This window comes from Dryobates pubescens, chromosome 18, assembly GCF_014839835.1.
Source record: "Dryobates pubescens isolate bDryPub1 chromosome 18, bDryPub1.pri, whole genome shotgun sequence".
In the NCBI taxonomy this organism is placed as follows: domain Eukaryota; kingdom Metazoa; phylum Chordata; class Aves; order Piciformes; family Picidae; genus Dryobates; species Dryobates pubescens.
Window position 1 is genome coordinate 9,532,717 of NC_071629.1, and position 25,070 is coordinate 9,557,786.

The 25,070-nt window shown below is 40.7% G+C and overlaps 1 protein-coding gene across 5 annotated transcripts in view; it reads right to left on the minus strand.

Annotated features, from left to right (window-relative positions):
- Nucleotides 1-273: 273 nt before the first annotated feature.
- Nucleotides 274-25,070, minus strand: part of IL1RAPL2 (interleukin 1 receptor accessory protein like 2) — a 381,248-nt gene continuing 356,451 nt past the window's right edge. For all 5 annotated transcript variants that reach the window (XM_054169506.1, XM_054169505.1, XM_054169509.1 and 2 more), the window contains 4 exons: nt 21,143-21,288; nt 15,381-15,524; nt 11,075-11,245; nt 274-1,329 (listed from right to left, as the gene is read on the minus strand). In XM_054169506.1, coding sequence (XP_054025481.1) covers nt 632-1,329; nt 11,075-11,245; nt 15,381-15,524; nt 21,143-21,288 — 1,159 coding nt within the window. In that variant the 3' untranslated portion in view covers nt 274-631. The remainder of the gene's footprint in view (nt 1,330-11,074; nt 11,246-15,380; nt 15,525-21,142; nt 21,289-25,070) is intronic.

The following is a 25,070-nucleotide window of genomic DNA, read 5'->3' on the forward strand; positions in this document are numbered from 1 at the left end:
AAGAGATGCTGATGTGAGCAGGTGATTTAATTCTGCAGTTAACTGTTACTTTGCACTTTATTGATAAAGCTTCATCTGCACTGTTTCAGCTGGTCATCTCCTAAAATGCGAGACAATGGTACTGGGAAGGTTTCCTCCTCCTTCCTTTTGAGAATGATTCACCTCTTGTGGTCTGTGCAGGAGATAATCATTTTTGCAGCATGATTAGAATTTCAAACTGTACTGAAGTCTATGTGAATAACCCAACAACTTCCATGTATTTTAAATACCACTACGTAAATATGTATGAACGCTGGAGATCATATACAGTGACCTTTTATCCATCCCAGACTGTAAACCTACTGTAAAATGATGGGATTTTTTTTGTTTCCTATTCCCCCCCTCCTTTTTAAAGAAGCAATAAAACTGTACATTAAAAGACAGGAAGGACATTACCGAGTTACAAAAGAATGCCCCCTTTGTCAATAATTTGTAAACATAAACAAAAGAGTTCAAGTAGAAAAGCAAACAAGTGTGCTGCTGCTGCTGCTGCTTCAAATATGTTTTCTCACCCCATGGGGTTAGGGCAAAGTTCTTTAAAAACATATCTTCATGGTGGTCATGAAGCATCTCAAAAGAGTCCTCATCTTCACTACCAAATGTCACTGGTGAAGCTAAGTTCCTTTGCTGATAAAGGTAGCAACGGGTTGTTCCTGTGAAACTCTTGGGAATCCTTCATGGTGTTGTTAAGAGGTAGCTGTCCGTTTAGTAGTGTCAAAGGTATGTTACAGTATGTGTGATGGTTGCTTATGGAAGCTATTGGCAATGTTGCTGCTGACATGTCATATTCATATCCTCTGCAGTAATGTCTCATCTGCACAGAGTCTGCTTGATGGTAATCAGCTAAATCAGCCTGCGATTCTACCAGCGTGGCAGAAGTGCCTGTGACAGCAAGAGAGGGTACAGTCTGAAGGTCTCCAAAAAGTCCCTGCTCTGCAGAATCCAGGACCTGATGCCGAGACACCACCTCCTTTTTCTTCCCTGGCATTTCAAAGACTAGGCGCTTCCAAAACTTAGAATTCAGTTTGCTGCTTTTTGGTCCTTTCCACTTGACCACTGAGAGAAGTTTGATGGTGTGCTTTAAAGTTTCCACTTCATGATAGTTCACTTTCCCTTTTAATTCAGTACACTCAATCAAAATAACTTTGATTTCTCCACTGACTAGCATGTTATGGAGTCTGTTTTCCATCTCAAAAATACTCCATCCTCTCCTGAGAACATAGTCTGGAGTTAACACGATAATGAGTCTTCTGCTTTGTTCAACACATCTTGTGAGATCTTCAATGTAGGCTACAAATTATAGAAAGAGAGAAAGAGTAAAGAATAAAGAAGTCTATTGTATCAAAACATCAGGCTTGCAATCAAGTACAACAAAATCCTAGAGGTTACTGATCCACACCAATTAAAACAAGGGGCATTTCACATATACACTAACAAAAATAGGATTGTGTGTCACAACTCATTTCTATTTATGGAGTACATATAGGAAACTCCTTAATAACACCCTCCATCCTTTACTGGTTTTCCCTGTTCATCTCAACAGAATGACATTTGCATAATATCCTCACCGTGTAGATGCATAGGGGACTAAAAATACACTGTTCACTGACTGAAAAAAATATAGGTCAGAATCAATGTAATGTTTGTGTAAATTTTCACATTAACACTGGTTATGATTAACATTGCATTGAGGGAAGCACACTCTGGGAAACAGTTCTTGTGTTTCAGATGCAAGGACATGAAGATGCTGCAGGGTGTATGAACTGCAACTTGCAAGAGCTCGAAAAGAAATCAACCCTCACCACATGCAGAACTTGTGCTATTGCATAGAAGCATCACGGTAACTCTTTCTTCGTTAGGTATTGACCACAAAAGCACAAAAACATCGTCTGTGGCCAAGTGGTCTGTTTTAATACCACAAACCTGTGCTTCTATGTACCCCAAGGTGTTAACAGAAACTCCACAAGTGACAGGAACAAATGGAAAATTTAAACATATTGGAGGTGTTTATTTGTTGAGACATCAGTGACAAAGGAAACAGCATTCTTCTTTTATTCATGCATGCCAAGTAGTTGCAAATGATCAGTGTAAGCAGAAATTCCAGCCCCATCACTAGCTCCATGATGTCAGCTTATTAAAGTATATAATATTCTGGGACTTGGATCCCTGAATTTCACTTGTCCCAGGGACGGTAGGAAAGACAAGCAAATTACACTGGTCTGACATGGAACAGGATGGGAAAGAGATCCACTTACAGACCTGATCCAAAACCCATTCAAACGAACAGACTTCAACAAGTTTCAATGGGTTTTGGGTCAAGACCAGAAAAATTAAATCACTTGGAATCAAACCACCGAGGTGAGCAAAGTGTTCACTGTTTGCACTGCATGATGATTGTGAGCTCAGAGACAGGATACAGTTGTGTTTTTTTTAAACTACATGAACCTCTTGACCATGCTACTCAGAATGTGCTGCCTGACAACAGAGGAGAAGCATGTGTTATAAATGAAGACTTGGACACAAGAGCTGCACAGAACAGATCTTTACTCAGCACAGGGCAGGGCCTCTCTTACACACACTGCCCTCTAGCAGGAACAACAATTACAAATAACATCATTAATCAACATCTGTTACTGCAAGACTCATTTTTATAGTCCAGGCACCGTACCACAGCATGCGTATTCACACCACTTCCAGTAAAGTAAGTAGCTACAAAATAGGCCAACAGGAACATTCTAAAATAGCTTATTTTCATGAGACTGAAGGCATAGTTAGCATCAAATCTGCCTTAACCAATGATGTATTTCACCACTTAGCAGCAAGAAGAGTTTCTTTCACAAATGGAGAAGAGAGGCAATTGCAAACATCCCACAGACACACAAAAATTTAAGACATACACGTACATTACAAATGTCTATGCAACAATCCTGACTTTTAGTTAATGTTTCATGACTCTTTAATCATGCAGCATTTACAGTTTTGTTTTGTTTTCTTAAAATAGTTTATGAGGAAAACCCCCACATTGCTCTGGTAAAATAGTTACTCATTAATGAAAAAGATTCAACATTAAAATCCATGGGAGAGGCAGCGGAGAGGGGAGAGAATCAGCAACAATGAGAAAATGATAATCAGAACTGGTGAAACAAAACTTAAGGAAAGGTAGAAATGTTCAATACAATGGAAAGAGATTATCCCAATGTATCAACAGCTCAGACTCTTCATTTTCTTCCTTTCTTTCTGCTCCCAAAAAGAAAGAATTTAGGTGGGAAGCTTCATCATTAGAGGTTGAATCTGCAAGATACAGTAAAACAAACTATCATGCATCTTTCCTGAGACATAGTCATCCCTCCTTCAAACAACTCAGAACACAGTTCTCTGCAGGACACAGCACCGGTCAGCACCACACATCCAGGTTAGTGCTAAGCACAGCCATGCACCTCCTATATGCATCCAATTTAAAAACAACAACAAAACAGGCAAAAAAAAATAAAAAATCACTCCACTTTCATCTCTTCAAATATCCAGTGGCAATAATTTCAACAGCAAGAACCCAGCAATAATCCATGATACCATCTCCATCAAAAACTCACCAGACTTTGCTTTAGTCAAAGAGGGAATGAGGTGTGAAGCAGACAGGAAAAAGTCTCTATTTTCTCAGATGGATACTTCTCCCCTCTGTGCCTCTCCCAGAATTGGGCACGGTCACCTTCCTTACTGGATAGTACAACAAGTTAGAGCTCTTTCTACAGATTACCGAACAGGCACCTTCACAAACGACCACCAGGTGCTCCTTCAAATTCCAAGTTTGCAGCTGTGGTTCACTGACAGACATGGCCAATGTACAGAGGGTTTGTTGGTGCACTGAGGACAAAATACACTGTACTACAGGAAACTGGAAACCCAAATGAAAAGGCAAATGCATTCCTCAGCCATCTGGCCCAGAAGTACTTAGTACTCCCAGTAACTTCAGCTTGGGACTACTACTAAAGGCAGGTGACAACTTTGCTGGAGCATGTGGTTCCATTGGTTGCACTCTGCAATGTGTTCAACATTTCTGTGAGGAAAAGCACAAGAGGACACAGATTCCTGTCTGCAGATATGCAAGTTGTTTCTTTTCCAGTGGTACTAGACTGACTGCATAAACATATGAGTTGCTAAATCATTCACTCCCCTTTCACTCAGAATGTGAGATTGCTCAAGATGCTGTAGGTTGAGTTCTCTGCCTCAACTGTTGAGTCCATTAGAAGGTATTCAATCCAAACAGTCTGTATTGCCACGAACAATGGAGAAAGGGTTGTTTTCACTTTTCCAGTGAGCTAAGAAATAACTACCAGGCAATGGTTCTGGTTCACTTTCAAGAGAAAAACAACAGAGCTGGGATTTCAGGAATGATATCATCAGCTAGGATAAACTGTCAGATTACAACATAATTCCATCAGATAAATATCATGCTGGTGAAACTTCACTTTTGCTGCAGGATGTGTAAACTTCAATGACATTTCATTGTGAGGGGAGAGAAAAATAACCTTGAGAGAATCAGTATAGAATTATTCATGTTGTACTTTACCATAAACTAGAATGTAGAAGTAAAGTGTCAGCATTAGAATTATCCCACTAGATTTTATTAAAAAAGAATGTGTTACATTTTAATTCTTTTTCCACCCCTGAAACACCATTTTGCAATATGGCACAAAACCTGTTAAAAATGTATCTCTATCAGTAATTTACTTGCATGATGTTCAATGAAATGCCCAAGGAGGTAATGATAGCGAGATTTTAGACTCATAAACAAACAGGTTTTGTATGGTTGGCCTTTAGTAATGAAGACAGATCACCTGACAGCAAATACATATTCACCACTGTCAACATGCAATGATGCTGCACTGTAGTTTGAAGCACCGAGGGAGAAGTCCACGACACGCATCCGATCTGCATTTAAATCATGCAGAACTGCCTGTTGAATCTTGAATGAGCTGCACTAACCACAGGCTGGAAGGAAACCCAGACAACCTAGTATGAAAACAGACTAAGAACAAGGAATGAATGACCACCACGGACACAGAGTTGCTTACACAAAGAAATGACTGACTGACCAAATTCAGATGATCTGCAGAAGCATTTGAGGGAGAGGGAAGGAACATCAGAAATCATATAAAGTTCTAGGGATATTTTTGGGATGCATGGTCTGCAGTACCACAAGGTCCAAAGAATCCTTATTATCAACCCCATATTGGCTGGTTCCTGGCAGTCTGAAAATAACCACCCTTTCTGCTTTTGGCAGTATGACTATCACTTGAGAAAGTTATTTATAGAAGAATAATTTAGTCCTGGTTTCCCAGCTGAATAGTTCCCAAACTCTTACTCTGATTACATTATTATAACAAAAACAATTGCATGTCTTCCTTTTCCTATTTGTTAATCTGTTTGGTCAGACCAGAACAGCAATGCAGCTGGCAGTGCAAAAACACGGAGCAGAGTGGTAACAGGATCATAAAATGGTCTGGGCTAGAAGGAACCTCCAAAGGTCATCTAGTTCAACACCGGACACCCTCCATTAAATCAGGTTACCCAGAGCTGTATTGAGCCTGACCTTGAATATCTCCAAGGATAGGGCTTCAACTACTTCCCTGGGCAACATGTCATAGTGTTCTACTACCTTCATGGTAAAGAACTTCCTCCTAATGTCCAATCTAAATCCACTCTTCTCTAATTTCAAACCATTGCCCCTCATCCTATCACTACAAGCCTTCGCAAACAGTCCTTTTCCTGCCTTCTTGTAGGCCCCCTTCAGGTACTGGAAGGTCTCCCCAGAGCCTTTGCTTCTCTATGATGAACAACCCCAGCTCCCTCAGCCTGTCCTTGTAGGAGAGGTGCCCCCTGATCACTTCTGTGGCCCTCCTCTGTTCCATCAGGTCCACGTCCTTCTTGTGTGAGGCACCAGAGCTGGCCACAGTACTCCTGGTGGCCCTTTCCCAGAGAGGGCCCAATCCCAGTGTAAGCTAAGGGACAGGTGATGAGCTCAACATGAAGAAGCAAGCAATGCACATCAGCAGGACACATTGCCCTCTCAGCAGAGCACTCCCTCGGCCATTGCCAGACTTGCTGATGTGGTAAAGAAAGAAAGGTTAATGGGGAAGGCAAAGGGAGCTCTGGGGTGTCTCCTTGCAGGCTGAAGTGTCCGAGGTGAGTGATTCTGTTGAAAATGCTTTGGTAACAGATGCTAGAATAAAAAATCTGGATATTTAGAATCAAAAATTAATAAAACTTGTTCAGAATAGAAGGGGGCTCCTGAGGTCTCCAGGTCAATATGCTCCCTGCCCAAAGCAGGACCAACCAAGATTGCTCGGGGCCTTGTCAGTACTCCAAGACCTCCAAAGTTAGAGGTTTCTTCTCAGTGTCTCTGGATTCTGTTCCAACATCTAATCATTCTCACAGTGAGAAAAGTTTTCCAAATCTTACATGAAATTTTCAGTGTTGCAGTTTGTACTCCTGGCCCCTTGTTCAACAACTGCACCCCTGGGAAGAGTCAGTCTCTACCTTTGTGCTTTCCACTGGAAAGACAACGATAAGATTCTTCCTCCTTGGCTTTGTCTTTGTTGGCCTTATCTTCAAGAAGAACAGTTCTTTCAGGCTCTCTTCTTACACTGTGTGCTTCAGCTCCCTGATCACTGGTGGCCTTTAGTGGGCTGCTGCAGGGTAGCCAATCTTTCTGGCTTTTATTTTGGTTTCTTACACTTCCAGCTGTTAATTCCACTGTAACCAGCTGTTAATTCCTCTGTATCCCTGCTACCTCCACCCATGTCTGGCGGGAAGTGTAAGATTCATACAGAGTAAACAACAAGGGACTTTGGAAAGGAGTTAATGGAGCTGGGTACTTTACTCCCACTCCACATAAATGATGTCCCATACCTAGTTAAAGCTCCTTGGGAATCCCAGGAACACAGTCCATCTGTGTTTTCTTCATCTAGGAACCCAGGAAGCTGGAATTCACCAGGCAAACCCCACACAGATGGGCAGACAAAAGTAAAAAGCGCCAGAACTGCAACGCTGACTGTTGGGTGCTTTTTATCACATGCCTTAGGCACTCTCCTGTTGCGCTGACAATCTCTCATTTTTCAGGTAAGAGCAAAGATTTTTATTTCATCTCAGCTGCTCCTTCCAGTGCCTGCTCTCTGTAACTCGGGTTGAGCTGTAGTGAATTGTGGGTGTTTTTTCAATCCCATCAAGATCGAATGCACATACGCTTAGAGAGCAACTAGATGATGCTCTAATAGATTGGTATTGTTGGTATTAAAAATCCAGCTGCACAGTTTTGACTTCTTCACTTTTGGGGTTTAAAGTAATTTACAGAAACCATTTGAGAAGAATATCTTCCTCCGATAGTCCCAGTTTTAGCAGAGTCAAGTTCAAATAGCTCTTTCTTTCTGTAGACACATTGTTCTTAGCAAGAAAGAAAATAGCTCAGGTTAAAACATAACTATTCTTATTTCCTCCCTGCCACCACCTCTCTTCAGTCTCCTCAAGTCTCCTAACACTGGATTAAAAAGCTCACAGGACTTGAGAGTGCTTGCTGTGGGAAAAGGTTGGGGGGGGGAAAAAAAAAGCCCTGAAAACTAGTAAAAAAAAAGTAACTTCTAAGAAACTTCACTAACTGCAACTGCATCTTAGGGGGTGACAGGCTGGCATGTTCAATTATGCATTAGTCACCTGGGCAGAAAGGTGCATGTGCTGTCAGCTCTGACAGAATGAAGAACACTCAGCTAAGCCCACATAAAGACTAGCTGCTGTAGCACTTAGGATAACATGCAACTCAGATCCTGGGTTACAAACTTGGTCTTGCTGCTTACAAGCATGACACATCTCCCTAGCTTGTCACCCCTCTCATCTTCCAGCCTGCATGGCCACAGGGACTTCTGCATTAGGAGAGCAGAGAAACAGCAGAGCCCCTGCTTTGAGCCCCTTTTCCACCTCACCAGTCTGGGGATCCGGGTCCATCTATGCTGCTCTCAGGCAGCACCAAGGTCCCTGACATCCCCTTCATGGTGATTCTACCACTAGGGCAAAACGCTCCTCCGGATACAAAACATTTTTATCCCAGCAGGGCACAGAAATTAACATCTACTGTGAAACATGACTCAGCACCACCTGACCTGAACTCTAGATGCCAGGGGTCTGCTTCCCAATGGTGAAGAGATGGCCTCAGTCCCCACACCAGTCACCTCTGTCCTAGGGGCAGCACAGTCAGTCCATGAGCACCCCTGACACAGACAGTCCTCAGTGCAGAGCAGTAACACAGAGCTCAGATATGCAGCGTGAAGGAGCCTGATGCTGGATGTGCGCATCCCAGCGAAGGCACGTCTGGCTGCAATCTCTCCCTCGGCTGCACAGGGATATGCAGAGCCTATCACAGCTTTTCCCTAGAGGTTAGAGATGAACCAGCTGGACAAAGACATAATCAAACTTGCTGCTAAGTTTTTCTGAAGTCAGCTCTTTAGTTTGTTCAGAGAAGTACACAAGAAAGTGAATGAAATACTAAACATCTATTTTTTGCTTTCTCTCAAACCCAAGTAGCAGCTGTACGCAGAGCTTCATGCCAGGAAGGAAGCACAATAATGCACACCCTCCTGTGGCAGCACCTTAGCACTGCAGAGATTGTATGGAACAACCAGCCTTGCAAAACACACGGTGTTGGCTGTGCTGATGGAATGGCACACATTTAAGTACACAAGATAGAGAAGGAAATATGTCAGAATGGAGAGTGGGAAAGCATTGCATCACGCTGAAAGTCATTTACACCAAAAGACAAGGAAAAGCAGCACATGTGAGAAGAGATAAACCCTAGAAAAAAGATAACTGTGATCCACCCTGTTGTCATATGAAGAGTCTAATATTTTTTCATATCTGCTACTTTTTGAGAGAGCCACTCTAAAATATGTTATGTTTACCTCTGAAGTTTCTAATAGGTCCACACCACATCCCACTGCCTTCTCTCTTCACTAAGCACTGCAAGTCCTTGTAAGGCTGATGAGCATTAGGCAGAACACAGCTGCATTCCATTTCTCCAGAGCGCATGGAGAGCTTATAAATACAGGAGTTTGAGTCTTCTCTTCTTCCCCAGCATCTCCCCCTCCCTCTTGCCCCCTCAAAATAAAGTACCTTCACCCACATCTTTTTCAAAGCTAAAGCATGCAAATCACACTCATTTCACTTTCACATTTTATTCTGCATTGTCATTATGTCTGATTAAGCGTTCTTGAAGCTCCATGTGCTAGAATCAGGCCCTTTCATAAGACTGCAGAAGTGAGTTTGAGAGGAGAAAAGAGGTATTAATTCTGTGAATGTTCATAAATGAGAACTGACATTTTCAGGTACCCTACATTTTCAGGAGAGGTTTAATGAATACCCAAAGTGATGACAAGTATTTGCTGCATGTCTGACTGACAAAAATAGACAAAATACCATGCTGGCTGGTACAGCAAATGGAAAGAATCTAATTTCAGATTAATCCATGCTTCAGTATAGCTATCATTGAAGGGCTAGCTTTAAATTCTCTAATTCCCTTGTATAATTGCTAAGTGTACCCCTGCTATATTGTTGGATATGGAAAAATTATTTACAACAGCTGTGATTTTTAACACAAAAAGATCCATTTCCTCTTAATAATATCTAACAAGTCATTACTATTGGTTGTACTGTCAGAAATAAGAAGGCTGTGAGTCAAGTCCTCTTTCTGGAACATGTCACTAAGGGAGTAAAACTCACACCTTGCAGGGGCAACAGAATAAGGGAAGCAGCTCTAACCTAGGAGCTGCCAAGGCACATGGATCAATTCAAGGCACTAAATGGGATTTTGCATGATCTCTGACTCCTCTTTCCCAGTGCTACAGGATTCAGAGTACCGTTTCCAGGACCCTCAAATGTCAGGGAGGAACTTCTGAGGGAGGCACTGGGGTCTGGCAGTAGCAAGGCAGCAATTTCAAGTCTTTTGGCAGGCAGATTGCTAATGCAGCCATGCTCTAGCTGTTTCACGTTCGGGGACATCTGCTCCAGCACAGCCATTGCTTTGCTTTCTTGTCTGTATTTCCTGTGCAGTAGCATATTAGAAAAGAATATGACCTTCTTTCTGTATATTTTTCACAGAAGTCATTTGCAGAGAGAATTCATAAACCCCCTTATTTTTCACAAGGGTAGTATTTCAAATAAATGTGATATTACAGCAAACATATTGTGCATTAAAAATTCATCAACATGATGCATAGGATTCATGGTCCTTTTTGACTTGTCAGAAAATGAGTCTTGAAGAAGAGATGCCATAACTACAGCTAGGAAGGTAGTAACTGTTGGTACAGACATCCAAAGGTGCTGCTGAATCTTCAGACATGGCAGCAAAACTGATTTGAAATGGATGATTGTATTTCACTGCCAGCATAGAAAACAACATCAGATCACTGGGCTGTACATAGTCCTCTGAAGAATTAGTATCACTTGCTTCCACAGTAGTACTCAGAAATACAACACTTGGTCAAAACTCTAATGAAAAAATGGCACCTATAATATTAACTGGAAAACTATGGCAGCTTTTAATGAGACTTTGAAGTTAGGAACAAACCAAAAGCCAATGGGAAAGATGATTTTGCCCCAGTGAAGCTGCTGTAGATAACAAACAATTACTGGAAAAAATAAGAATCCTATTTTTTAATGATAAAACAGAGACTACAAAATATTTTTTGGAAGTCTCCTGCTTAGCGACCTGTGTCTGATGCACAGATTTTGGACTACAGCATAGCTTCCAGTGTTGCAGCCTTCCCTGTAAAATGGTCCAGTTCCTGCCTCTGCTGAAATCAGTGGCACTTTCTTCCATTTCAGTGGGGCAGGAACAAGTTGTGACCTAGAGCTCCAGTTTGCAGTACTGCAGAAACTTCCAGTCCTCACAACTACTACACAAAGGCAGGTTTCCCACAGCTACTACTTATCACACAGTCCAGACCTTTATGGCACATGAAAGAGTTAAAACTGAAAGGTCAGAAATACTTACTGCCACTAGGGATCAGGTCCCTATCCGGGATGAAGAGCTTATATCCGTAGTGCTTTTCTAGAACATCTGGCAGAATTTCAAGTGCAAACTGCTCCTCCTCAGTATTTTCACAATCTAACGCATCAGGATCCACTTTGGTGTATGAAAGATAGGCATCATACTCCTTGTTGTCTGCAAGAAAACAAACTCATGTTCAGCCTGCCATTTTCAAGAGCACTACAAAGAATGCAGGGAAGTACTTGTAAACTGTATTATTTCATGAAAGGATCGAGCATGTCCCAACAAAATCAGGACTTTTCACAGGAATATACAATTTGTCTTCCACAGAGAGATTTTTGAGATCCAAAGGATATCCTTTCCATTCTCTTCTGCACATTGAGCTCATTAGTGTAACCCTGCTTTGTGTGGTTTATGTATTCGTTGCACGTCTGAAATAGTCGTGGGCAAAATTTTTATACAAACAGTAAAGCTGGAACTTTGCACTTTAATCCTTCACATATTGGCAATGGAAATCTTTCAACTCCTATGCCTCAAGAGTGCTATGATTATGTGAAAGTTCTAAGCTTGGAAAAGTTCTTGAGCTGAGGAAGTTTGTAAAGTTTTGAGCGAGGAAAACTTTCTTGCACAAGTAATTGTGAGGAAATACATGACTTAAATGGATAATGATTATGCAGAAAACAACAAGATGATACAAACTAGTACAAAGCATTTTTTTTTTTCTCTTGAAAGCCCTGTAGTTTTAAAAATCAGTATCAGAGTCTCAGAGATCACATGGTCTGGGACATTTGAAATACTTGGGGCTTGGAACACGAAAGAGAGAAGTAACAAGAGCAAATGGGGTGCAGAGAGGGACTTGCCCCTTCATTCTGCCTGCAGCTGAGGGGTGGAGGCAAAGCCTCATCCAAAGGTGGAGGCAGACAGTGGGTGACAAAGGGGACCAAGAAAAGCCACATGAGAACCATAGGGCTGCAACACAGTGGCTTGGCTAGAAAGAGCAGCACAAGTCCTCCTCCTCCTGTACAGCACTGATGGGTGTCTCCAACTTTCTGCATGTGAAACACAGATCTAAGAGCTGGCAGCTCTGACAGGAACAGAAGTGGCACCACTGTTGTTCTCGAGATCCCTGCTGGGATCAGACCGTCTCAGTGATATTTTCTTTGTTATTCATCTGCAGTAATGAAAAATAGTATATTGCAAAAGCCAACCTTCAGCAGTTCAGTCTCCAGGGTAGAGCACAGCTGCCATTATTTACAGAAAATGAAAAACCAAATAGTTAATGTTGTGAGGACAAAACTGCATGAACGTAGGATTGCTGAATACCAATTATCTGTACAGAATAGTGCACGTGGAAGATAATTTAAAGCAGTTAAAATCAAAGAATTGTTAGGGTTGGATGGTATCTTCAAAGATCATCTAGTTTCAACCCCCTGCCACGGGCAGGGACACTTCACACTAGATCAGATTGCTCAAAGCCACATCCAGCTTGGCCTTAAAAACCTCCAGGGATGAGGCTTCTGCCACCTCCCCAGGCAACCTGTTCCAGTGTCTCACTACCCTCATGGTGAAGAATTTCTTCCTAACATCCAATCTGAATCTACCCATTTCTATTTTTGTTCCATTCCCCCTAGTCCTATCATTACCTGACACCCTCAAAAGTATCTCACCAGCTTTCTTATAGGCCCCCTAAAAAATCACCAATATACTCTGATAAAAAGAAAAACAAATAGCTAATCATAATACAATACGTTCTTTGGTGACCTTGAAAGGATGGCTACTATCTTGTAATTCTTGATGCAAAGCCAGACCCATGAGGGTCAGAGCTACAGATAAAGCATGTGAATAATTACATGTTTGCACAAGGCAATTTGCCCAGTGTCACTGTGGCTGTACAAGAGGGTGTCCACCTGGCTTGTTGATATGTCTGTGAAATCAACAGCCTATAAAAATAGTCATTACTGGTGGAAACATGACAAAAGAACAGCAAAAAAACAAAGGCCAGTCAGCTTTGGAGGTCTGTCCAATACGTGTTACTTTGTCTGTAATGAAGACTGTCAAAACCCTTTAAGAGAAGCTGGCCACCAAGTGAACGTTCCCACAAGCATTTCAGAGCTCTGCAAAGGCAGCAAAGCAAGCCCCAGGGCGCTGACATGCCTGGTTGCAAAGCAGCATAGAAGCCAGGCGTGGGTTGTGTGCAGGCAGCCCTTGAGCTTCCTGCCCCTTCCAGCTGCCCTCCCCAGTCACTTCTATTCTCAACACCTGTAACCATGAATCAGTTCCCCTGGGCTGCTGTGAGTCTGTACTCTGTGTTACATCTCTATGGACTCAACTCCCTCTTACCAAGCTCAACACACACAAGACAGCAGAAGGATCTACCCATGCTTGCTCACCACTTGCTCTGAGTGCTTTGGATGCAGCACTGTTTGGATTCAAATGTTTGGATCTAAATGGTTTCCCTTAACCCTCAGTGTCATTTTCTCTAAAAACAATGCTGTGTCCAAGACAGGAAGTGAATGCATCCAGCATTGCTTATTTTAGAAATAGGAATAAAGCAAATCTGCTGAGTTGCAAAGCTTCTTTTGTAAAGAAATATGTGTCATAAATGTATGGGCCCTGCAACTGCACCTCGGCAGCTGACTGCTCATGGAAGTGCTGTATGTTCCCACTGTAGCCTACATAAGAAGAAACATCCCTGTTACATACTTTGACTTCAGTAACATTCTGTCTCCATCTGTCATTATGCAGGATCAGAATCAGGCACAAAGCTGCAATAGTTCCAAAACAATGCACTGGAAAAATAAAAGGTTGTTTTCAGGATAACACGCACACAGAATCCCCTAGGTACTCAGGGGGCTTCCTCCAAACAACTAGAAAATAATACTGCTCCATAAATTAAAAAGTGATTGACTCAAAGAGGTTACATGAATAAAGATACAGCAGCTTCACACTGAAAACATGAGATAAATGAATCAAAGCAATCTGGAAGAAGTTACCACTTTGGGACATTTTTTGTTGGTGTGAACCAGGGATGTTATGTTAGTACAGTCCCAAGGTGTCAGAGGTAAATTACTTCCAAACTCACAGAATTTCATCCTTCACTTTCTCCTAGATATCAGTATAAATATTGTGCAGTATTGTATAGTACAAAAAAAAACATAATTTAAGGTTCTTCCACTCTCATATGAAGATTGAAAAAGAGGAGGTTTCCTCACCTCTGTTCCTACCATTTATCATTCCACATTTGAAAATCCCTTGGATGTCATTCCAGCCATTCTCTAAAACTCCACATCTACCCAGTGTTAAACAGAAACACATTATTTTTGGTAACAGTAATGCTAACTGCAGAAGGTTAACATGTCTGTGCAACTGCACATTGTTTTGGCACAATGGGAAAAAGGCTTCCCCTGCTTTTCTCTCAAACACTTTACTGTTTCTAGATATACCATTTCAGACTTCCTAAATGACTCCCAAATTTTGCAGAGGGCTCTGAAAAGTACCTCTACTTGAACACTGCACTTCAGATCTTTAGCAGATACTGGTTATATGCATATTAATAATGCATTCTAAGTATTAAGAATATAATAATAGGATTTAAAGCACTTGCATTTGGTTTCCCAGGGCTTACTCCAGCTTCACAGGAGCAGAAGTGATCTATATTCAGAAGAATTAAAGCTTCAATTTAAAAATACATGTTTAGCTTTAGGCATCAAACAGAATGTATGATAATGAGATGGAAGGTGGGATAAAAACACTGAAAATCAGCCTAGTCTATTCCTAAATACACTCCCCAGGCAAGATGTATATTTCCACTAAGCTGTTCATAGTCTCCCAATTATCTGAGGTACCTAGTTAGCCTCAATAACTACCACCCCTCACTAGTTACTGGAGTTAGTTGGCAGCCTGAAGACAATTCAGTGGAAGTGGTTAGTGAAAAATACCTGATGAAAGGGCTGCCCACATACACTGTGGATCTCAGCAGAAGAGATCCTGGGTATGTATGGCACTGGAGCACATGAACATGAAGAGTTCTCCTGAGGAATCAGTTCAGAAATTACATTTGATTCTCTATAAGACACTTGTGAACAATTCTTCTGACTCCTGGCCCAGTGGCATTTCAGTGGCAAGACTCACTGATCTCAGAGAGCTTTAGGTGAAAGTCTTATGGCTTTACACTGTTGGGCGCTTAGTAGTTTGAACTCAGCCTAGTAGCAGGTATCTTTTGGGATTCATTTCAGTCTAGAAGTTGCATCACTTTGGGTCTCTGAAATATTTCCATTGCACATACTGAGTCTCTTGAGCAACTGCTTACCATCAGCTGCTTCATCTCCTCCAAAGTTCTGTCTGTAGAACAGCATTAACTCTATGTTGTAGCACTTATAGATGGTCACGAGCAAAATAAGCAGAAGAAGGATGGCTCCCAGTCCTCCAGCAAGCTCTATTTTGTAGATCAAATCTAAAATTAGCAAGGAAAGACAAAAAGGTTATGATCTTTCCAAGCTTTATTTGCTCTAATCCATTGTACAATTCCACGTCGTGCATTTCCAATTATAACCACTCTAACATTAAGGATGCCTGATTTTTTTCAATCATTACCTATTACTTAGCTATATCCATTTACTCCATCTACTGTCCATCTGGAATCACCATCCAAAATGCATTTGAGGCTATAATCATAATTATTCTACAAGGGAATTACGTAGTGATTTTACAGAGGATTAATCAATTGTTAATGAGCTGGTGGAGTTGGAAACTCCTGTATTGGCAAAGTGCATAAAATGCTGTGTGCAGCATGTGAGAACTTATATACTAGATACATTGTACCCCATTTAGCAGACTCTAGCACCCCTAAAATTATTTAACTCTGGGTTTACATTTGTGAAGCCAGCAGATGAGCTGACATGAGCTGCCAAGCCAGGACTTCAGCTGAATCACTGGAGAACGAGCTCAGCATCCAGAATGCTCAAGCTAACGTGAGAAGCCAGGAGCACACACCAGGCTGCTAAGAGCCACACTGAGTTGTAATGGCTACTAACAGAGTTCTCACATGTTTGTTTAGTACACATTATACTTTAATGGGAACTAGTCCTCGTTAAAATTTCCTACTGGGATGCTTTTAGGAAACATCACAAGCAGTCTGCCTCAAAGTACTTCACATATTCATCCAAACACAATTATCCATCTTTTACAGCCGGGGAAACAAAGGCATAGAAAAGCAAAGCAAGATGTTCAAGGTCATTCAGCAAAACAATGCCAGAATGGGATAAACCCCCCTGAATACCAGTCCACCAGTGCTCTACCTGATGTAAGACTCCAAGAGTATTGGTCTTTAGCCTGAAATGTCCTCTGAACACACTATTGCTTATAACATCACTTGACATGCTACTTAGCTATAAAACATGACAGTTTGACAATAGCTACCTCTAACAGCCTGCATTACTTTAGAAGAAGACATCATGAAGATATTTGCTGCTGTGATAAATACAGTGTGAAGATGTAAAAACTGCAATAAAGGCAAGACAAAGTTTTTGTGATCTTTATGCTTCTAAAACTTGGGTCAGAAGAAACTGCTGGTATGTCATTTGTGTCATTTTTGAGATAAAAAGCAAATTAGTTGTGTATCTTTTGGGGTTCTTCTTGCCTTGCTTGCCTTGTATTTCAATAATTAACATCAGATGTCAAGCTATTCCCAGTTTACAGTATCTCTGATGTCTGCCTGGTAAGAAGCCATGGACTAATAGATGGGAAATGTATATTATAATAGCTATTTAATCTCTCTGAGAACACAGGGAATTCATGGGACTTTTATTATACTGCATGATGAAGTTAGCATGTGCTCTGGGGACAAATCTGGTCAAGTGGAGAACAGAGTTGGTTAAAATCAGCTTTCAGGGAAAAAAACCTTTTTTGTTGTTGTTGTTGCACTGAATCTTTTTCCCTAGAAAAGGGAGATGATGGCAAAACTGCCAGTTTGGAAGGTAAGAAAATGCTGAGCATTGGGGCACAATGGGGCGTGGACTTGCATTCACTTGCTGGGGGAATGGTGAGGTATCAAACCAACCCACAAAATCCTGCCCAGAAAAGGAAGAACAGATCTGCTTTTGCACATTCTGTATTTGTCCTGCTGCCTCATAAACTCTCCCAGAGTACAGAAAGCCAAGGCTTTTGGGCTCCTTATTTCCATTCTAAGGAGAAGCCAATGGAGAAAACCCCGGAATGTTCCATTTCCTTGCCTACTTCAGATCTTAATCTCCGCCTCTGATTAATGCCTTCCTCCTCAAGTGGTGCTTAGTGAGGTCTATGGGGAAGGCAGCACAGCCAGCATTCGGAAAGAAGCTGAATCTGGGTTTTGTTCTATAACAATGACAGAAAATTAGTAAATAGTAATACTATTTTTTATAGTTTCTAATGTAAAATAGTGTAAAAGGACTTAGCTACAATGTATTGCAGAGCATTATGGCCTTTTCCAAAAGTATCACACATACCCAATAAATGAAAGACAAACATATTTTAGAAGGTTCCCCGTCATTTAGCACTATATCAGCATAAAAAAACAAACTACAAATTAGTTTCTGGCATATTTTGAATGAAGGCAGCCTCCTCAAAGTAAATGGTGAGCAAACATCATTAGAATACTTATCTAAATTCACTGCTTCTTTCCAGTAATGTGTTCTGAAGTTCCTGGTAAGTTATTCACGCTCCAGAACAGTTCTATTACAGCCTATGCAGACTTCAATCACTGGGCTGTTTTAAATTTCATTTGAAGGGAACCCTGGCCTCTTTCCACAACCAAAGGACAAATGGGCATATATTGTGCTTCCCAGTAATCTGAACAGCAAACATACTGGGGTAGCATGGACAAAACAAACAAACAAAAACCCCCAAACCAACAAAACAAAACAAAACTCAAACCCAGAATTGGCCAGAATTTATTTTTTTAACTTCTTGAAAGCAAATAACAATGTGGTCTTCAATTAAGTCAGTAAAGAAGAATGTGATAGAAGACAGTTGTATTCACGTGTCAGAGTCATGCCTGACTCTGCCTTTGCATTGGCAACTTTGGGTGTTTGAAACAATTTGGTCCTTCCCCAATCAAAAAAAAAACCAACATCCCAAATACAAAAAAATCTTAAATGATGCTGCATGCTCTGGGGCTATCAGTACAGAAAGCACTCCTGTATTCTCTGACAGCATTTGTGAGGACTGTACCATTAATACAGCAAAAGACCTCAACATATTTTACCTTAAATATTTGAACAGCTCTTCCATAAAGCAAAATGCCTGCTTAAAAACAACTGTGATGTCAAAACGAGAGCTAACTCTAGAAACTTTACACCACAGCTCTAACTTGGATTGGGATTTATTCCTTTTTATTTATTTATATGTATTTTAATTATAATCCAAGTTTTCCTAGTTTTGCAGGACTCATGACTTATGCTAGCTTGTGTACATCTGATATGCTGCAATCACACCTTGAGCAGAGGGCAGAAAGAACCTACACAGCTCTTTAACACCCTAAAGACAAAATGCAGGTATAGGCACCCCTTGTCAAATGGGGATAATGCAGCCCTTAGCAGGTAAGGCTTTGGAGGAAGGGTGATTTCTCTGCCTGAGAGATCTGTGTTTTATCTTTGCTATTCCCAAATGCTTCAGCTAATCCCAAATTCCTCAGTATCTGGAAAGCTGCAGCACATTACAAGGGGAAGCCATGATCTCTTCTTTGAGCTGCACAAAGGATGCTGGTCAACAGCTTTCTACCAGTCCTGCCCTTAATCTTGTCACAAGTCAGTAAATACAGTAAGCAATATTGTCTGACTCAGTAATACCAAACAGTCAGATCCAAGCTAGAGAAAGTTAGGATGAGAATTATATCAAGCTGCAGAAAATAAAAGTTTGGTCAAGTATTTCTAAGAACTTTATAAGTAACAAACAAGACAATGAGACAGGCAGTCAAAGGGCACAGTAAAAATACTGTGGTTATTTTAAATTGCACTTTAATAGCTTGAAAATCAGCTACTGAGAATGCCTGGGGGGAATATAAGCTTTCCACAGCCACAATGCAGAGAGAAAAGAAATAGTAGCTGAGAAGTGATCCTTTCCACCTCCAAATTCTGTATTCAGCAGTGCCTCTTCCATAATTTCAGCAGAGCTCTGAAATATCTGCAATTTCTTGTTATAAATAAACCTGGCTTGTTATTCTAATATATGCAACACAGCTGAACATTTAACAGTGTCAACACAGATATACTTACTATCAGGGGTATATTTATGAGGTTCAGTGGGTGGAAAGGTAGAATGCTTCTTGCAGTAAAGAGGCTAATCCTTCATCATGATGACCAGATTGCTTAATTAAAGTTGTGACATCCTGTCAGTTCAGATGCTGAATATACATCCACTTGTGTTCCGCACCACAACTGCAGGCCTTTGTTTCTCAGAGTGGTTTGAACCTTTCCTATTGTTTTACCCTTAGCACTCAGTCTAAAATATACCCTATGTTATGCCCTTCTTTCTGAGAGGATAAAAACTCTCATGTATAGAGTGTAAGTAGGACTCGATTCAACTCATTTTGACAAGACTGCATACTGTACTTTCACACATACAACCTGTGAGTCACATGGAAGAATAGGGAAAAAAAAAAAAAGAGTAAAAAAAAAGAGGACATTGACCCAAAAGTTTCCTCTCCCTAGTAGCCTCTTTTTGTCCCACTGTCTCAGCTGTCATGTTATAGAGATTATAGCCATGAAACACAGCCCTTAGCATCCAGCATGCCTTTAGGTGAACTGATGAACTCTGGATGTTTGCCAGAATCGCTCTGCTCCACCTAGAGACACCTTGGCTGGTCTTCCTGTTCCTCTACCTGGCTCTTGATTCGTTTGTCCCATGGTGATATCTACCCCAGGTTCAGAGGTCAATCTGCAGCATGTAAAGATACTAACAGTACATTTAAACCTTCTCCAAATGGTGACAATTCCATGAGATTTTGCTGCACTGGGATTTTTAACTGACATTAACATTGCAATCTGTAACCTGCTGAGAAGCACAACCTTTGCCTTAGTGGTCTGAAGGCATACAAAGGGCTGGCACAGCGTATGCAGGTGTGCTTTGTGAAAACATTTCTTCTCTTTTGGTAAATTAATGTACAGCCAAGAATAATGGCAGAGATCTGGACAATATGTTAACTACTTAGTCAATCTGCGTTGATGGCTCTGGGGCTTCACATTACATCTTTATCCTGCCTGTGTAACCTTCCTTTGCTTTCCCAACAGTTACTGTCTTATAGCTTCTGTACTACCCCAAACACTGAATCTTAGAGATCAAATTTAAACATTACCATGCTTATGAACAGAAGAGGTAATTGAACAAACAGCATAAGAACAGTAACAAGATACTGTTACACTCCTTATGATAATGACTTCTACAAACAGCATAGTAGCACCTTTTAATTTGGAACACTCGAACCCAAACGATTATCTCTCTGCCACAGATAACTTGTCAGAAGTGGTATTCTCAATTCCAGGTATAGCACAAAGCAAAGCAAACATGATAGGGTAATTCTCTGATGATTTGTAGTTCTCATTGCAATGTTTTCATTCTCAGTGCAGTTAGAAATCAAAATGCATGTCACCTGTTAAAAGCTTTCAGTTTAAACAGCTTAAACAGCAAAGCCAGGAAGCGGAGAAATACAAGAACATCTGATCTCCCTGCTGAGGCACTTATTCCAAGATACACACGTTTTAACTCTATCACACAATTACCTCAGGTGTAGTCAATCAACTCTAGGTCAAATTCATAGGCTGTTTAGACTAAAATACTTCCACTGATTATGTTGGTGCTTTATGGGTGATTGTATTCCAGGCAAAATGCATCATCTGCAAGGCTCATTCACAGAACACTCACGATTTAGTTTTCTTTTTTTTTTACACCAATGGTTAACTGAAGTGGTACCACAAACATACCTCAGCTCCAAGCAGGCACACGGGAGACCAGCCTGGCTCGGGAAAGCCAACAGGGTCTTTGCTGACCTGTTGCTGCCGAGGCAGGCAAGAGTACAGATAATAAACCAAAGGGAACTACCTTTCTTGCGCAGAAGAACACTGGCATGTTTCCGTCCGTTCCTGTTTTCCACATGACATGTATAGTTCGCCAGGTCTGCCTCCTCTACGGCATCAAAGATCAATGTCAATTCAACTTCTTTTTCTCCAAGATGTTCTCTGAGGAGTCTGAAAGGAAAGAGAGTGTCTGCTTTACTGAATTAATGAGTGGAATATTCCCAAAAGAAACATGATTTCTCAGCACATGATACAAAGCATTCCTGGCCAACTTTGCTCCTGGAGAAGGACATAGAAGGAGACTCGGGTAGCCTAAAAGAAACTTCACCCAGGCATCTTTCATGACACCCAAAGGCCTTTCTCTCCTGCCACATCTGCAACAAGGAACTGAATCAGTTGCAGGAAGAGCGGCTACAAGTGCAACACTTCCATGGGGCTTGTTCACTTCTGCTCCAACAGAATGAAATGCTAAAAACAATGTTTCTTTTAAAAGCAGCAATAAATACTTCCCAGAGAAGTAAATATGCACTACTAAGCCATCACTGAGTAAATTGTAAGGCAGTATTTTAAAGGCTGGATATTGTGATACATTTTAATGCAGTCTGGAAAACCATGTAAAGGAGCTCTACTATGTGGAATTTTCCTTTAGTTTGGGGGCTAGATCCTGACTTTAAAAGGGAACAGAGTCAAGAACAAGAGCTCTCTGCTCCTGTGAGAGGAGACATGCAAAATCCCCACAAAGGGAATAGAGAATTGTAGCAGACTTTCAGGTCAGAGGTAGAGGCTTTTCATGTCATTGTTCTATTGTGAACGTTAAAAAGAATGCAAAGTAAATGCAAGTGTTTTCTGATACTGACACTGAGTCTAAGTAAGTCTAAAAATACAATGCCTTATTCTCTCAAAAAGCTTCTCAAAATACCAGTTGCTCAATAAAAAGTTGCCAGTCCTTTGAAGAAGGAACTGTAACATCAAGTATTCTAAAGCAATCCTGCTCTGGCAGGGGGGTTGGACTAGATGATCTTTCAAGGTCCCTTCCAACCCTTTATAGTTTGTGATTCTGTGATATAAGTACAGTCTAGCAGATTCATCTGATGCTCTAAGTGCGCTGCTGCATAACATGTAAGGGGTAAACACAAAATGAGTGATGCCCTCACAGCTGCCTGTGAACTCCCTGTTGCACACAGTATTTTTCTCACTGAAATACTAAGAGATAAAAGTATAAATATAACCCAGGTTCACCAAAAAGCGAAATTGTTTCTCTGGACACTGAAGGGAGGCAACTGAGCACTGTAAGTAACTGATCAGAGTGCTGCTTGTGCTGGGTGGAAATGATTCTGGAGAGCCTGAAATTTTTCAGTAACAACAACTCCCAAGCTTTTATATTCTAAACCAGCACTGTTCTGGGGGTTCCAGTGTGCATACACATTTTCTTATTTACATAACTTCATACAACAAACATGGAACTCCAAATTTGAAAACAGATCAGAACTATGAAGATATTGCACAAGACAGTCAAAAATGCAAGCCTGGCTGCTATAAACCACATATTCAGGGTAAGATTTCCTAGAGCACATAGCCTTTCAAGGCTTGTGTGACCTGGCTGAACTCTGATGGGTCAGAGCATTTACCACAATTCAGCCTCTTTCACTACAGCTCTGTAACTTGCAGAAAAGCAAGTAGAAACACTTCAGTTTAGGAACAGTCAAGGGTGTTGCATTTGGAAACGTGGATTACATTGTTTTTGTACATGCACTCTCATTTAGTGTGTGCTTTTGTAGGTTTTTCTTTCAGTTTTTGCTCTGAGTCCAAGTGCTGAAAATAATGCAACAAAGTTTGAAGCTGCATGATTTCTGCCAGAAGAGAAATCTCTCAAGAGAGCCTGATCTGTTTGCAGACTCAAATCCGTCTAAATCATTTACAGTCAGAAAAATCAATTCTCATTTACCTATTAATATTCCACATGCACATACAGCAAAATATTTTAAACTCTGGAAAGTCTATCTGCTCTGTGGGTAAGTAACTTGCTCCACAATATTTTGCCCTACAAACCATGCTGCAAGGAATAAATACAATCATTAACAGAGAAGATACCTGGGACACAAACTTGGAGCAAATTTACTATATCCAGCGTTATTTTATGCAGGAAAAAAAACCCCACCAAAATACCAACACAGATTGCAATGAAGATTAAATATTGTTCTGAATCTACTTAAAATAAAATAATCAACCCTTAACCTAAATTTTAATAACACATGATCAGCTGAAAAGAAGCTTTCATAAAACAAAGAATACGCATTTGGACTGAGACTTTTTTTTTCCCCCGCTTCTTTTCATGCTAATTTCAATCTTCAGGAAGAGAACTCTTTAGAATGGGATCTATCAGGAAAATGCTGACAGGCACTTAAACATTATGCTGGTAGCAAATTGTGGAAAGCTCTTAATGGTGTTAAACTGTTCATTATTGCCTTTTTTTGTCTTTTTTTTTTTTCCCTTCTTCTTCTTCTTTTAAGCAGTACTCTAAAGCTAATGATTCATTACTGCCATAGAAATACACAGTTGGCCATCTACATTTTTAAAAATACATGTGCAGCTTTCAACTGTAGTTGCCTTAGAGAATACCTGAGCACAATATTTTTTTTGGAAAGAAATGGAATATAATATCAAGAAACAAGACCCTAAAGCTGCAACAGTATTTGCTGCTCAGCCAGAAGGTGCCTAGCTGAGGTGGAAAAGGAAACTCTGCCAGCAGCACTGCTAACACATGCCAGCTCACAGAAGTTGAAAAACTAATGGCTCCTTTTTTTCTGGTTTGATGAACAAACTGTAAGAGTAATTACATCATTTAATACACAGGTAAATCAATAGTGCTTGACAACTCACAACAAACAGGATGGAGGGAGGGGAAGAAGAGATAGGTGAAAGAAAAGAATACCCAAGTGTTTTCTTTTTGTTCAAGCTGAAGCATTTTATTTGATCTGGAACAAAACATTTTGTCTGTTGATTTTTTATATTGTTGGGGTTTTTTTCAGTTAAGAAAATATGAACTACTCCCAAGTGTCATCTCCAAATACAAATTTGTGCTTTGAAAAATACCTAATGTTTCAGATTTTTCAAATATTTTGTCATATTTCTCCAGCACATTTATGCACTAAGTTGAAAGTGAAGTTAAAATACTTTTCCCTTGAAATCACATTTTCCTAAGATTTTCAGGCTTTGTATGACCACAGGTGTAAAAGTCATAGGAAAGCTTCAGTTGGGTCTCTTTGCAAGACTGGGGCATTATTTCCAAACCTTTACAGCCTGCCTGTAAGCTTGGACTTATCAAAAAGGAAACTTTCATTCTTTATATAGTTGAGGATCTGGACTGTGAACAGAGATGCAAACTCTTTCTAGTCCTTAACAATAGTCTGTAGATGAAAGGACAGATGTGTGTGTACACAAGTACCTCTCCAACGAAAAGCAGTTCACAGTGCTCTTCCTGCCCACTTTTCTGCACCATGTTTCTCATGTCTACTTGAATAGCATAAGCTTTTTAGGAGAGGGTTGTCATTTCCAGGAGAGGGATGTCATTTCCATACTTCTCAGCAAAGTACCCAGCATATTAGCCAGGAAGTGATGATAATTCTGCCTCCCGCCCTCAATATCCCCTCTTCACAGAATAAAACACTCTCGTCTTGTCTAAGCATTTTGCAGCCATCAGCTGACTTCTGCAGGTGAAGAGGCAGAATGTTCAATTGATCAGCAACAAGAAAAAAGGCTGCAGTCCAAAACGTCCCCATTCACGTCTTATGCATCGAGAACAAGTGAACATATTTCCACTTTGAAAATGGAGAACAGAGGAGAAAAGGGACAAACACGCTCTACAAGTTGAGTATCATGAGGCATCTGCAACCTGTTCTGCAGTGTTGCCTGAAGAAGAAAAAGGAACAACTCATTGGTTGCTGGGAGAATAA